The following is a 13,257-nucleotide window of genomic DNA, read 5'->3' on the forward strand; positions in this document are numbered from 1 at the left end:
TGCCGCGTAGGAAGTGAGTGGGGAGAGGGTGTGGGAGGGCAGCAGGAGGACAGTGAGGAGCCAGCAAACGGGGCTGTTAGGACACATGAGGAGAGGCAAGTATGGATGTGCTGTGTTTCAGGCTGTGCTGTCGGCCATTGTGATCGTCAACCTGAAAGGAATGTTTATGCAATTCTCAGATCTCCCCTTTTTCTGGAGAACCAGCAAAATAGAGCTGGTAAGTAACAAAGGTGATTGTTAGGTGATTGATCATAGCAGCACAGGGATTAGTGCTGATAGAAATGTGAGAATTGTAATTTAGTGCAGTCAGTTGTTATATGCAGTATCTAGTTAGGCAAGGTTAGGTACCGTGTGTGTGTGTGTGTGTGTGTGTGTGTGTGTGTGTGTGTGTGTAGGTTTGTGTGTGTAACTCTAGGAAATTGTTAACAGGATACTCCATAAAGCTTTCTGTGTTTTGTTCAGACCATCTGGCTTACAACTTTTGTTTCCTCCTTGTTCCTGGGGTTGGACTATGGTTTGATTACTGCTGTCATCATTGCGCTGTTGACTGTGATTTACAGAACACAGAGGTGAGTGTACAGATTAGGATGTGTGTGAGTGTCCTGCCCGAGATTGCAGTGTTGACTTTAAGTGGATTGTATCTGTCTACAGACTGGGCATCTTGACCTTGAAGGCAGTATTCCTAGAGTCCAGAATCAGACACAGTGTGTTCTCTGAATACTTATTGAGGGAATCCACCCAGAAAATCAGCTAATGTTTGTATTGTATATTCTAACTCACAAAGCACTTGCCTCTGCATGCTAAGCAGCACCAGGACATAAGTACCAAGACCATGGAATGTCATATCAAAGACTTTGGGACATATTCTGGCTCTCAAAGCTCCCTGACAACTTACCTTACCTCACTGGGTTTCAATTTATCAAACAAAACTTAAGAAAACTTCTATGCTAACTGGAGATTTTTATTTTCTCCCCACCTCTTCAGTTGACTACCCACACCCCGGTCAGAGACTCCTAGAAACAAAAAGAAAACCTCTTCTTACGTAGAGTAGGATGACAGTTCTATCTACTGAGTAGAATGAGAACTTGAGTCATGTATGGCATGACTTGAACTCTGCACAATTCATTTTTACCCCCATCTTTAAATGCCCAAGTCTTTTGTCCTGACCAGATCGTTGGTATGGTAGGTGTGTGGTGTGGTGTGTATTTGTATGGTATGTGTGTGTAATGGTGTTGTGTATGTGTATGTGAAGGGTATGTGTCATATGTGGGGTATGTGTTTCTGTGTGTCTGTATGTGTTATTTGTGTGATGTAAGATATATTTGCTGTATGTGTGTATTGTGTATGTTGGGGGTGAGGTGTAGGGTGTGTGTGGTGTGAGGTGTGTGAAGAATGTTAGGTTTGGAATGGCACCAGGAATGTGAAAGGCACCATATAAGCATCAAGTATTCCTGAATTCACTAGCCCATCCATACATGACATTTAAATGTGCACAACTTCATGTTTCAATTACATACTGGGTCTCAACACAATGGTATTTTAACACATTCACTCTCTCTCTCTTCAGTCCGAGCTACAAAATCCTTGGACAGCTTCCTGACACTGATGTGTATATTGATATAGATGCATATGAGGAGGTAGGACCTTTTCTATCATTTTAAATGGTTGTAAGCATGTGATGTGATATAATGTGATTGGCTAACTAAATCTAATTTTCACTAGGATAAAAAGGGGGCGTGAAAAGGAAGGGGGTGTACTAGTCAAAGTGAAAATCCTGAATATTGATTTACTCTCTGGATTCACTTTTATAGCTTACACTGTACATTATACCGTACATTAATTGCTCAACCTCCTAATATTTGTTTTGTCTCTTTTATAAATGAGGATAAATATATATTGTTGGAACTAAGGTATATATTTACAAAATACTGAAACTGAGAGAATGGTTTGTATGTGCATGATTTTTTTCTGATGATTTAAACTGATGGTAAAATATTAACTGTAAAACATAGGTTAAAATCAGGATTTAAAATATCCTTGATTTTGAATGTTCATATGTGGAATCTCAAAGACTTTTATAAAATCTTTTAAAACTAGTTTTCTCTGTTTGTTTTGTTTTTGCTGGAGAAGAAATTCTCAGATTCACTGTAAGATATTAGGAAATGAGATTGTATTAGGATTACTGTTTTCTCCTCCTTCCGAAGAATTATATGCTGAATTACTTGTTTCCAAACTGCATTCTAGAGTTCAAGGCTTTTTTTTTTAAGAGATAGAAACATCAATGATGAGAGAGAATCATTTATTAGCTGCCTCCTGCATGCCCCACACTGGGGTCCAAACCCACAACCTGGGCCTGTGCCCTGACCGGGAATCGAAATGGGACCTCCTGGTTCATAGGTTGATGCTCAACCACTGTGCCACACCAGCTGGGCTCCCTGTGTTTGTTTCTATGTATTAGGTAGAGCTGCCATGTCTCCTGGAATTAGTAGAGTGTCCTTGTGTAGTAGGTATCCTGTAGGGCCCAGTGGCTCAGCCCACCTGAGCTGAGCACACTAGGTGTGCCCCTGTGTAGGCTGTGTACACAGTCTTGTAGTTGAGCCTTGATTGCTATTGGCATCACTGGGAGGAATTAACCTCCAGGCCAATTGGCTGTGAGGACCAGCTGTGACTACAGTGGAAGAGCTGCTGTTCAAAAGACACCCCTATGGAGTAGGACTTGCTTTGGTGAGGCGTTAGTGTTCACTGAGTCTGCCCCTTGAGGGTTTTGCTCAAGGATGTGTAAAGTTGCAATCTGGTATGGTCTGAAGCTGTCCATCGGGTACACTGGCTCTGGGGCCTCCCAGGAGGTGCAAACTCAACTACTACCTGGGGCCACCCAGTAGGAGCCACAGAGCGATCTGCAGATGGCTGCTACTTGTGTGGGGCTTGGAAGTGCCCAGGCTAGGCCAAGCTGTGAAGCAAGGCAGGCTGCTGCTAGTGCCAGGTCTGATGGTCAGCTGCTGCTTGTTTGAGAGATTATAGGTAAGTCTGAAGTCTGAGCCAGGACAGACCATTCATATGGAAAAGCCATTGCAAACAGCTTGGGTGGGGCTGCAAATTGGATGGGGTGGGATCTCAGGAAATCACCAGGGCAGAGCAAACAGTATGAGAAACTCAGATATGGCTGCCAGTCATCTCTGCAACAGGGGGAGGTCTCAGTATAGGAACAATGACCCCAGCAAGCACCCCTGTCTTGGAGAAAGCCACCCCTGAGTTCTTGCTCCAATGCCAGATAATCCAGTTTCTCCCATATGTTCCTGGATCCCCCCAAGCTGCTGCCCCAGTGCTGGAGCTTACAGGGAGCAAGACCTCGTAAGTTCATGCACTGTCCTTTAAGAGGAACTGCTGGGTCTCCAGCAGCCTCAGTGTCACTCAGTCACAGATCCTGCTGCTTTTACAGCCCAAGTTATAGGGACTTCTCTTCCCAGCTCTGAAACCCTAGGCTGTGGGTCCAATGTGGGTCTGGGACCCCTGGCTTGTCACAGGAGGCCTCTTCAGCAGAAATATCTTCCCAATTGAAAAAAAAAAAAAAAAAGCCACACATAGTGTCGGACCAGCCCACTTGTCACCTCTGCCCCTCCTACCAGTCTCTATATACTTTCATCTTTATTCTGCAGTTGTAAGACTTCCATTTAGCCAGATTTCAGGTGGTTCTGAATGATAGTTCTGTATTTTAGTTGTAATTTTGATGTGGTTGTGGAGGCAGCGAGTACTGGCATTTACCTATGCCGTCATCCTCGTTCTCTGATCAAAATGTGCATTTTTAAAGGCTTTCTTTTCAGTCTCCTTCCTCCAGAGCATGATTAGGGAGACATTATTTTATCTAAACACTATTAAGAGGGCCCTTAGCAACCTCTGTATGAATTTTTAGGTTAGAAGAGGGAGGCTATTGCAGTTTTGATTCTGAAATATTTCCATGTTTTAAATTCACTAACATTTTATTTCTCAGGTGAAAGAAATTCCTGGAATTAAAATATTCCAAATAAATGCCCCAATTTATTATGCAAATAGTGACTTGTATAGCAGTGCATTAAAAAGAAAGGTGAGTCACAAAAAATTAATTTTACATTGTTTCTCTCTACATTTTTGTATATGTGTGTGTGTTTGTATATATATATATACTTATTTATATACTTTTAAAATGTGTGTGTACATTTTTGTTTATATGTGTATGAGTATATATATGTATACACACATATATAACCTTTTAAAAATTTTTAAAGAAAAGGTGAAAAAATAATTTTAGATTTCTTGCTCTTGGGATCATAAGGGTTCCTTTGGTCTTGATTAGAACTTGACCCTACACTGTCCAGTTTATAGGAAATCCTCACAATCAACCCAAAGTCTCTTAAATATAAGAATCTGAGAAATCTAAGTTTGAAAAAATGCTACTTTAAATTCTCTTTAATACTTTAGCTTCTGGTTGGCTTGAATCAAGACCAAGAATAAGAAAACGTACTAAAATTCTTGTAATGAGGGAATAACTCAGTTCAGGGATCTGAGGGAAAAGTAGAGAAAGGTTTGGGGTGGTAATTTCGCATAGAAAACCATCAAATTGGGACATTTAAAGATTAATTGTATTTGGGTGGGTTCCTGGGAGCCAAGAAGTGATTTTGCAAATAATGCTCTTCTGTAAAGACGGGAGTGAACCCAGCACTTATTATGGGAGCAAGAAGAAAGGCCATGAAGAAGTATGCTAAAGAAGTCGGGAATGCAAACATGGCCAACGCAACCATTATCAAGGCGGTGAGTGGTCTCTTCAGTGTAATTTTCCCTTCTCTCTTGATTCATAGTGGCCCCACCTTTATTCATGATTGAAATTTTAACACAGCATGAAGTCCCTAAAATAAGAAAGCTTAGAAATAATCTAACAATCCTTTATGTATTAAAAAATGCATGATAAAAAATAAAAATAAAAATGCATGATAATGTCAGTTATGACAATGCTTCTGAAAGAAGTAGTGATATAGGCTCAGGAAAACATTGTTGTTTGTTATTTCATTAATCCTCACCCGAGGATATTTTTTCCTTTAATTTTTAGAGTGAAAGGGAGAGAGAGAAACATTGATGTGAGACACATTTATTGGTTGCCTCCCACATGCCCCTTAGTGGGGCCGGGATCAAGCCTGCAACAGAAGTACCTGCCCTTGACTGGAATCGAACCCAGGACCCTTCAGTCTGCAGGCCGATGCTGTATCCACTGAGCAAAAGCGACTAGGGCAGAAAACATTGTTTTAAAAAGTAAACATCATACAGAACCTTAATAAATTTTATCATTAGTACTTAGCCATAGATTCATTCAGCTTATAGTCAAAAAGCTCAAAGGCTGGTTTTTACTGTCCAGGCTTATGGTAATTTATGGTCTATCATGCTGAAGTTAATAGGATTATTTTAGAAATTAGGAGAAAATGGACTAAGGAGAGTGGATTTCATTGAGCCAAAAAAAAGGAAAATAAACTGAGCTAAAATTGAATATTATGCACACATTTTTTTTTTGTCACATTACAAGGCTGGGATTTGGCAAATATTTTAGAAAAGATCTGGTATAGTCTGTAGCTTGAGACTCTAAGGACTAATATTTCCTTATAACTCTCAGGACCAAAATACATAGAATTCTGGTGTGATTTAATTTTTGACACAGGATGGAGAAGTAGACGGAGAAGATGCTACGAAGCCTGAGGAAGAGGATGATGAAGTAAAATTTCCCCCTGTAGTCATCAAGACCACAATTCCTGAAGAACTGCAAAGATTCATGCCCCCAGGGGACAATGTCCACACTGTCATTCTGGATTTCACACAAGTCAATTTTATCGATTCTGTGGGTGTAAAAACTCTGTCAGGGGTAAGCATCATCGTGAACAAGTCATTTAATCTCTCTGTGCCCAGTTTTGCCATCAGTAAAAATCAGACAGTTGAACTTAGAGTCCCTTTTCGACTCTTAAACATCTTTTGTTGCTTTTTTTAAACTTTTGATTATGGAAAGTTTCAAAAATATTCAAAAATAAAGAGCATAGTGTAATGAACCCCCAAATAAGTATCACTCAGCTTCAACAATTATCAATTTATGGTTAATCTTGTTTCACTTGTCCCGCACACCCACTTTCCCCTTCTCTTATTTTGCCTATAAATATTTCAGTATACTGTATATCTCTACAAGAAGATTCTTTTCAAAGTCATTACCATTATACCTTTATTAAACCTAAATAAAATTTAACAAGAATTCTTTGGTATCCCTAATTATCACTGTCCATATAAAAATAAAAATATATATACAGTTTTTAAATGATTAGCTCAAAAATGCATAATTATTGAAGCAAAGTATTTCAAGTGAATGTAGTAGAGTATCTTATATCGGTGAAATACATATTGGTAAAAGAGACTTACATTTGGCACAGTCAAGAGAAACTAAACTTTATTTCAACATTATTACAGATCGTAAAAGAATATGGAGATGTCGGTATTTATGTGTATTTAGCAGGATGCAGTGGTAAGTACACTTCTAGAATGAGGAGAAATATTACCATTTTGATTTTTTCTCTCTCTTTTCTTCAGTAACTGCATTTGGGAATATTTTCCCCTAATTTTAGTTTTTAGTGAAAATGAAAATTCTTCTTCTGAAAATCACTCTAAAGCTAGCTTTGAAGTTAGTCACAGGCACTCCTGTCACTGGGCTCCTGTGGCAGCCTCCTGAGCTGCAGTTGGTGGAGCGGAGCTAATAAACCATTGCTCTGGGCTGGTATATTTTTTAGTAATAATTTAATGGCTGCCATAAACTTACTTATATAAAAGCATGTAGGTTTTTCCATACAATGCCTGCTGTCTTGTTTTATATTAAATTTTGGTTAAAACACTGCTTGAAAATGAACTCTACATAATAGCAAAAATGAAAACTGCTTGACAATGTGTTCTGTAGGCAAACTGGAAGACCAGGCCCTCTCAGACCTTGCTGGTGGGAGTGCAAAATGGAACAGCCTCTGTGGAGGCTCTCAAAGTAAAAAGCACATTTGCCTTTTAACCCAGCAAATCCAGCAATATGCTACACATGCTCAGTAAGAAACACTTACATGGTTAGTCGTCACAGTACTGTCTGTAGAAACAATAGAGGGGAAAAGCTCAACTGTCAAACAAAAGGGACCAAGTAAAAAGCTAGGCTACATCTATGAGATCAAATACCATGTAGTCATAAATATTAAGTGAGAAGATTAAATTTTTTAAATATTCAGGATAACATATCATATGCTTTCTTTTGGGTGAGAAAAGGGGGGAAATAAGAATAAATGTTTATATATTTACTTACATTTGCATAAAGAAATACTGGAAAATGCATTAGAAAATAATGAAAGTAGCCACCTGCGACTGGGGGTGTGATGTCATGGAGATAGGATCTGGAGTGAGACTTATATCATCTTAATATTGGAACTATATGAAAGTGGGTTTGTTTTTTATGTTCAAGACTGATGCCCAAGTGTGCACTAATTTGCTTTTCTTCTTTTCTAGTACAAGTTGTAAATGACCTCACTTCAAACTACTTTTTTGAAAATCCAGCCTTGAAGGAGCTGCTGTTCCACAGCATTCACGATGCCGTCTTAGGGAGCCAGCTTCGAGAGGCGCTTGCTGAACAAGAAGCCTTGACTCCTCCGCCCCAGGAGGATGCAGAGCCCAATGCCACTCAGGCTGAGGCATGAGGAACTCAGCCTGGGATAGGGTATGAGCCTCTTCCAAAACTACTAATTTACACATTTTAAATACTAGACACGAGATTTTTTTTTTTTTTCTAAGAATAAATACGAGTAGTCAAGGCTTGATTTGGAGGGTGAATGACGCATAGCAAGATGTATCTTACTTGTGTGGTTTTCTTTTAATTGGCTATTTCCAAGATAATTGGCCTCTTAACCTGAATTTATTATGCAGTGACATTTCTGTTAATTTTCACTATTATCTTTGTCAGCTAAGCACTTAAGAATTTTTCTCTTTAAGCACTTTACTTACAAATCAGTTATGCTGTCACCAGATAGGTAGTGTGTTCCTTGCTTTTGTACTTGTTGCCCTACAGACTTTCTGTAATGAGAGTTACTGAACAGAGGTGGCATACCCACGGTTTTCTAGTTCTTTTGAAATAAGCTTTTATTTTTATAGATGCAATATAGTGCATTACAGAAAAACAGAAAAGCAAAAATGAAAAAATAAAACATGATATGCCACCACTCAAAAATTATTTCTAACAACTTAATGCATATCCTCCCATATCTTTATGAATATATATTTACTAGAGGCCTGGTGCACAAAATTCGTGTGTGGGGGAGTGTCCCTCAGCCCAGCCTGCACCCTCTCCAATCTAGGACACCTCGAGGGATGTTTGACTGCCCGTTTAGGCCCGATCCCGGTAGGGTCAGGCCTAAATGGGCAGTCAGACATCCCTCTGACAATCCAGGACTGCTGGCTCCCAACTGCTCGCCTGCCTGCCTTCCTGATTGCCCCTAACCGCTTCTGCCTGCCAGCCTGATCACCCCCTAACCACTCCCATGCCAGCCTGATTGATGCCTAACTGCTCCCCTGCCAGCCTGTTTGCTCCTAACTGCCCTCCCCTGTAGGCCTGGTCACCCCTAAGTGCCCTCCCTGCAGGCCTGAGTTCCCCCCAACTGCTCTTCCCTGCAGGCCCAGTCGCCCCCAACTTCCCTCCTCTGTTGGCCTGGTCACCCCTAACTGCCCTCCCCTGCTAGCCTGATTGCCCACAACTGCCCTCCCTTGCAGACCTGGTCCCTCCCAACTGCCCCCCCCCCTCACCGCTGGCCATCTTGTGGTGGCCATCTTGTGTCCACATGGGGGCAGTCATCTTTGACCACATGGGGGCAGCCATCTTGTGTGTTGGAGTGATGGTCAATCTGCATATTACTCTTTTATTAGATAGGATAGAGGCCTGGCGCATCGCTGGGGGCTGGCTGGTTTGCCCTGAAAGGTGTCCCAGATCAGGGTGGGGGTTCCCTTGGGGTGTGGGGTTGCCTGGGTGAGGGGCCTGTGGTGGTTTGCAGGCCAGCCACGCCCCCCGGTGACCCAAGTGGAGGCCCTGGTATCTGGGATTTATTTATCTTCTATAATTGAAACTTTGTAGCCTTGAGCGGAGCCAAGCCTCCTGCTTGCTCTGTGGCCGCAGCCATTTTTGTTGAGATTTATTTATCTTCTATAATTGAAACTTTGTAGCCTTGAGCAGAGGCCAAAGCAGGCCAGGGCTGCTGGCTTCCTCCATCGCCGGGGGCAACTCAAGCCTCCTGCTCTCTCCAGCTCCGCGGCTGCCGCCATTTTTGTTGGGATTTATCTTCTGTAATTGAAACTTTGTAGCCTTGAGTGGAGGCCTGGGCCCACCAGGGCAGGCGGAAAGCTTGGCTTCCTCCATTGCCAGGGAAACCCAAGCCTCCTGCTCTCTCTGTGGCCACAGCCATCTTGGTAGGGTTAATTTGCATACTCACTCCTGATTGGCTGGTGGGCGTGGCTTGTAAGTGTAGCAGAGGTACGGTCAATTTGCATATCACTCTTTTATTAGATAGGATATCTTTTAACCAAAATAAGATCATATGCCACATAGTGTTCTGTAACCTATTTTCTTCCACAATTTTTATTTTCTCATTCCAGAACATTTTACCATATTCAAATTTACCCCACTTGTCTCCATATTTGTAGTTGATTTGTCCAAACTACTATAACCTTCCACTATAACTGGTCATGTCCCTTTAAGTCTTTTAAGTCTATCTAGCACAGTCCCTTTTTTTATGACATTGATTCATTAAAGAGACTGGGCAGTTATCCTACAGAATCCCATATTGCTAACGTGTCTACTTGCTTTCTTAAGGTGTTATTTAGCATGTCCTTTTATATCCTAAACTACCTGTGATCTAGAAGTTGTATCTAGAGGCCTCATGGATTTGGAAAAAATATATATTTTTTGCTAGAATATATCATAGATGAGACACACACTTTAAATTGTATCACATCAGAAAACACATCATATCTAGTTGACCCTACCATTAAATGCTAAGATAAATCTACTAACAATCTAATCCCCTCAATTACATTTTCACCTTTGTGACTAGTAAGTTATCAACATGGTGTTTCTTTGGCATCTAATGAATTCCCAGTTCCCCATGAGCCATTCACCCAGAGTTTTTAACATCTGGTGATAATACTTGCCTAAATCAGTAAATGTTAAGGTTTGTGAATTTTTCCAATTTTCTTATTCCTTCTGCATTTATTAGTTGGTGTTTCTATGTAAATGATAGCTTTCCTTCCTCAACTTGAGCTATTTAGTCATCCTTAAACACAGTTCTTACTAGAAAGGCAGGTTTATTTTTCCATTTATCAACTTCAAAGAAGTTGGTTTAATAAATAGAAGGTGACAAGTTAGGTTTCATTGTAGACTCATGAATTCTTAATGTGTTTCAGTCTGTTATAGTTATTCTTTTGGTGCTAAAATGGTAACAATTGTGACCAGTAGGAGCCCCTAGAAATGTTTCTAATAGTGAAGTAGTCTTAAAGACCATGTATTTAACAAAATTAATGCCTTCGTATAACTTAATATTTTCCTTAGAAGTCCAGAAGTTATCCGTTAATTCTTCATCAGACTCAGTCTTAAGCCTATGAATGAGCAAAATGCTTATTTAAAGCACTCTTTAAAATTGTTCCAAAGGAGTGGAGGAGACTATTAAGCCAACTTGTCATCAAAAGTTATTGTTATAGTTGTAACAAATCACTCTAATTCGAAGCACAAGTATTAGCTAACATGACTAAAGCCTCCTATGCTAAGATTTCCTGCTAATAGTTTGTCTTCTTTATGTTTTTCTTTTTTAAAAAGTTTTCTTATTGACTCGCCTTAGTTTTCATGAAGAAAACACACAGGAGAAACATGGTCAGATGCCAGGAAAGAACTGTGTGAGCATGGGTCTACTCAAAAACAAACTCTATGGTTTGTTTGCTTTAACTCCCATGAGGCTTCTCAGTAACTTTACTAATTTAATTCAAAGTAGACCCTTCTCTTTTAATCAACTATTTCCCTAGATCTAGAGTGAAATTAGATTTACATCCAGTTATTTCCTTGGCAATCATCACACGCAAGATCCGATACATCTGCATTCTGATACAGACTGCCTTCTGAAAAAGCATGTAGTTGTAGAACCTCACCTTATACTAGAAACTTTTGTAAAAGGGCCTGCATCATTTTGGCCATTAAAGTAGAACTTAAGGATTGTAAGCAATATTATAAAATAGTTCATTGCATATTCCTTAGCACCAGCCTTCAACACTTTACATGTAGTAAAGTGACTCAAGTCTTAGTTGTTGATAGGTTGAACGTATACAAAAGAAGTATTTGTATCTTACAAACTTATTTTTTCTGTCCTTTAATGTTTAACCTATTTTAAATAGAATTCTACCATGTACATAAAAAGCACTTGTCTTACTAAAGGAAAATTTTTTCAGTATGCCTCTGAGAATCTAATGCATTTCAAAATGTATTTTATCTGTATGTAAATATTTTGGAATGGTTCACTTAGAATTATTTCATATAGTGGAAAATTTCTTGACCCTTTTTTACTTAGTCCGTTTTGTCTCTACCTTCTTTCTGGACTTTAATAGCTGCTAGTGTATGCCTGTTTTTCAGCCCTGGTTCAAATTCAGATTCTTACTGCCCTGTCAAAATGGGCATAATGTACATCGATAAATATAGGGACTAGCCTTTCTTATGGTAGTAGGGGAAATCTGTTTTCAGGAAGGTCCCATATAGAGAAATGCTTTGTCTTTCTCAAATCCTGCGTAATATGACAGTGTTGATCTCTACCTCATGGATGGATGGAATGTTTGAAAATAATGTGAACCAGGACTCGGGAAGCTAGTTCATGTCATAGACATTGTGTACTCATATGGCAGTTGATGGTGGGATCCCAATGCCAATCTCATCTGCAGTGGGGCTCAAAGAAAGTGAGCTATGGATCCTCTGCAAGCCCTGGAGTAGCTCCTTTGTAGTTTTCAGGTAACATCTAAAATATCCACTCCATGTGGTTTGATCCTGTATCCTTACCTGTTTAACAGAGAAAAGGAGGTGCTTGCCTCCAAAGGTACATTTTGAGAAAATGAGTCTGCCCTCCTGTGTGCATGGAGGGCCAGCAAACCCAGATAATTTGCCCTGGAGTGGGTAGGTGTGGGGGGTTTTTTTGTGTGTTTTAGGGGGTGGGGGAGGGGGGGGTGTGCCCTTGTGTGGGATGAAGGAGGGAATGGTATGTGGTGGGAAGGCTTTATCTCCTATGTCTGCCCCTTTAAAGATAGTCAATTTAAATTCTAAGATCCAATAAAATTTACTTGGTGTGAGCCTGTATGTTTTAGTGAGTGCAAAAGTGCTGTTGGTTCTCTTTAGTGTACCTTTCAGGAATGCTTTTAGGATTCGGTATGTTTAGATTCTTGATAATATGGTTTGAGTGCTGATAAAAGTTGATATGAGAACTGATAAAAGTATTATCTAATTCTCCAAACATAACCAAAATGTATGCAATGGTTTTGAAGCCCCTCAAATCCCCACAAAATGTTCAAAAGCTAGCTGCCTGCTTACTGACTTGGATGTAACCAAGTTTGAGCATCTCACAAATCCATCTTGCCTTTGAAAAGGCTTACCAACTTTTTCATTATACTGGTATATAGCATTTACTTTATGTAACAGATGAACTTGACCTTTGTGAAAATTAATTTTTTATAAATCTGATCACATTTTTAAATGTTAAGAATATTTTTAAAGTATTACTCCAGTATTATTTTTCTAGTCATAAACCCTTTGTATTCTGATTTATCTATCAGCACCCTGACATGTATAAACATACACCTGCATCTCTACACAGATATACACATGCACATTTTAGGTGGAGGGAATTACTGGTGAATGTATATTTTATGTTTTTAAATATGGTATAAGCATGCTAATCTAGATAAAGTTGATATTTTCCACATATACATGCCTGGGTAGAAACACCCACATTTTTCAAATAATTTATTGTACATTTGATGCGTGGCCAGTTAGATTTTTGTCATGTAACTGAGATGTCAAGATTCAGAGCTTATAACAGGTTGAGCCTGAGTGAGGGCAACATATCCAATTTGAGTTGTCTCAAATTGATACGTATGATGTATGTGGCTATATGAAAAAGTGGTAAGACTTCAAAGAGCGTATTCTAAATGCTTACATTT

General features: G+C 39.7%; 1 protein-coding gene across 1 annotated transcript in view; it reads left to right on the forward strand.

Moving 5' to 3' along the window:
* The window catches only part of SLC26A5 (solute carrier family 26 member 5), a gene marked incomplete at its 3' end in the record, with an annotated part of 47,005 nt that extends 39,281 nt beyond the window's left edge, over nucleotides 1-7,724 (forward strand). The window contains exons 13-20 of the mRNA XM_080663652.1: nucleotides 122-217; nucleotides 463-569; nucleotides 1,568-1,637; nucleotides 3,989-4,081; nucleotides 4,678-4,785; nucleotides 5,681-5,881; nucleotides 6,472-6,526; nucleotides 7,537-7,724. Coding sequence (XP_080519778.1) covers nucleotides 122-217; nucleotides 463-569; nucleotides 1,568-1,637; nucleotides 3,989-4,081; nucleotides 4,678-4,785; nucleotides 5,681-5,881; nucleotides 6,472-6,526; nucleotides 7,537-7,724 — 918 coding nt within the window. The remainder of the gene's footprint in view (nucleotides 1-121; nucleotides 218-462; nucleotides 570-1,567; nucleotides 1,638-3,988; nucleotides 4,082-4,677; nucleotides 4,786-5,680; nucleotides 5,882-6,471; nucleotides 6,527-7,536) is intronic.
* Nucleotides 7,725-13,257: the final 5,533 nt, after the last annotated feature.

The sequence above is a fragment of the Plecotus auritus genome, assembly GCF_963455305.1.
Source record: "Plecotus auritus genome assembly, chromosome: 4".
Classification (NCBI taxonomy): Eukaryota; Metazoa; Chordata; class Mammalia; order Chiroptera; family Vespertilionidae; genus Plecotus; species Plecotus auritus.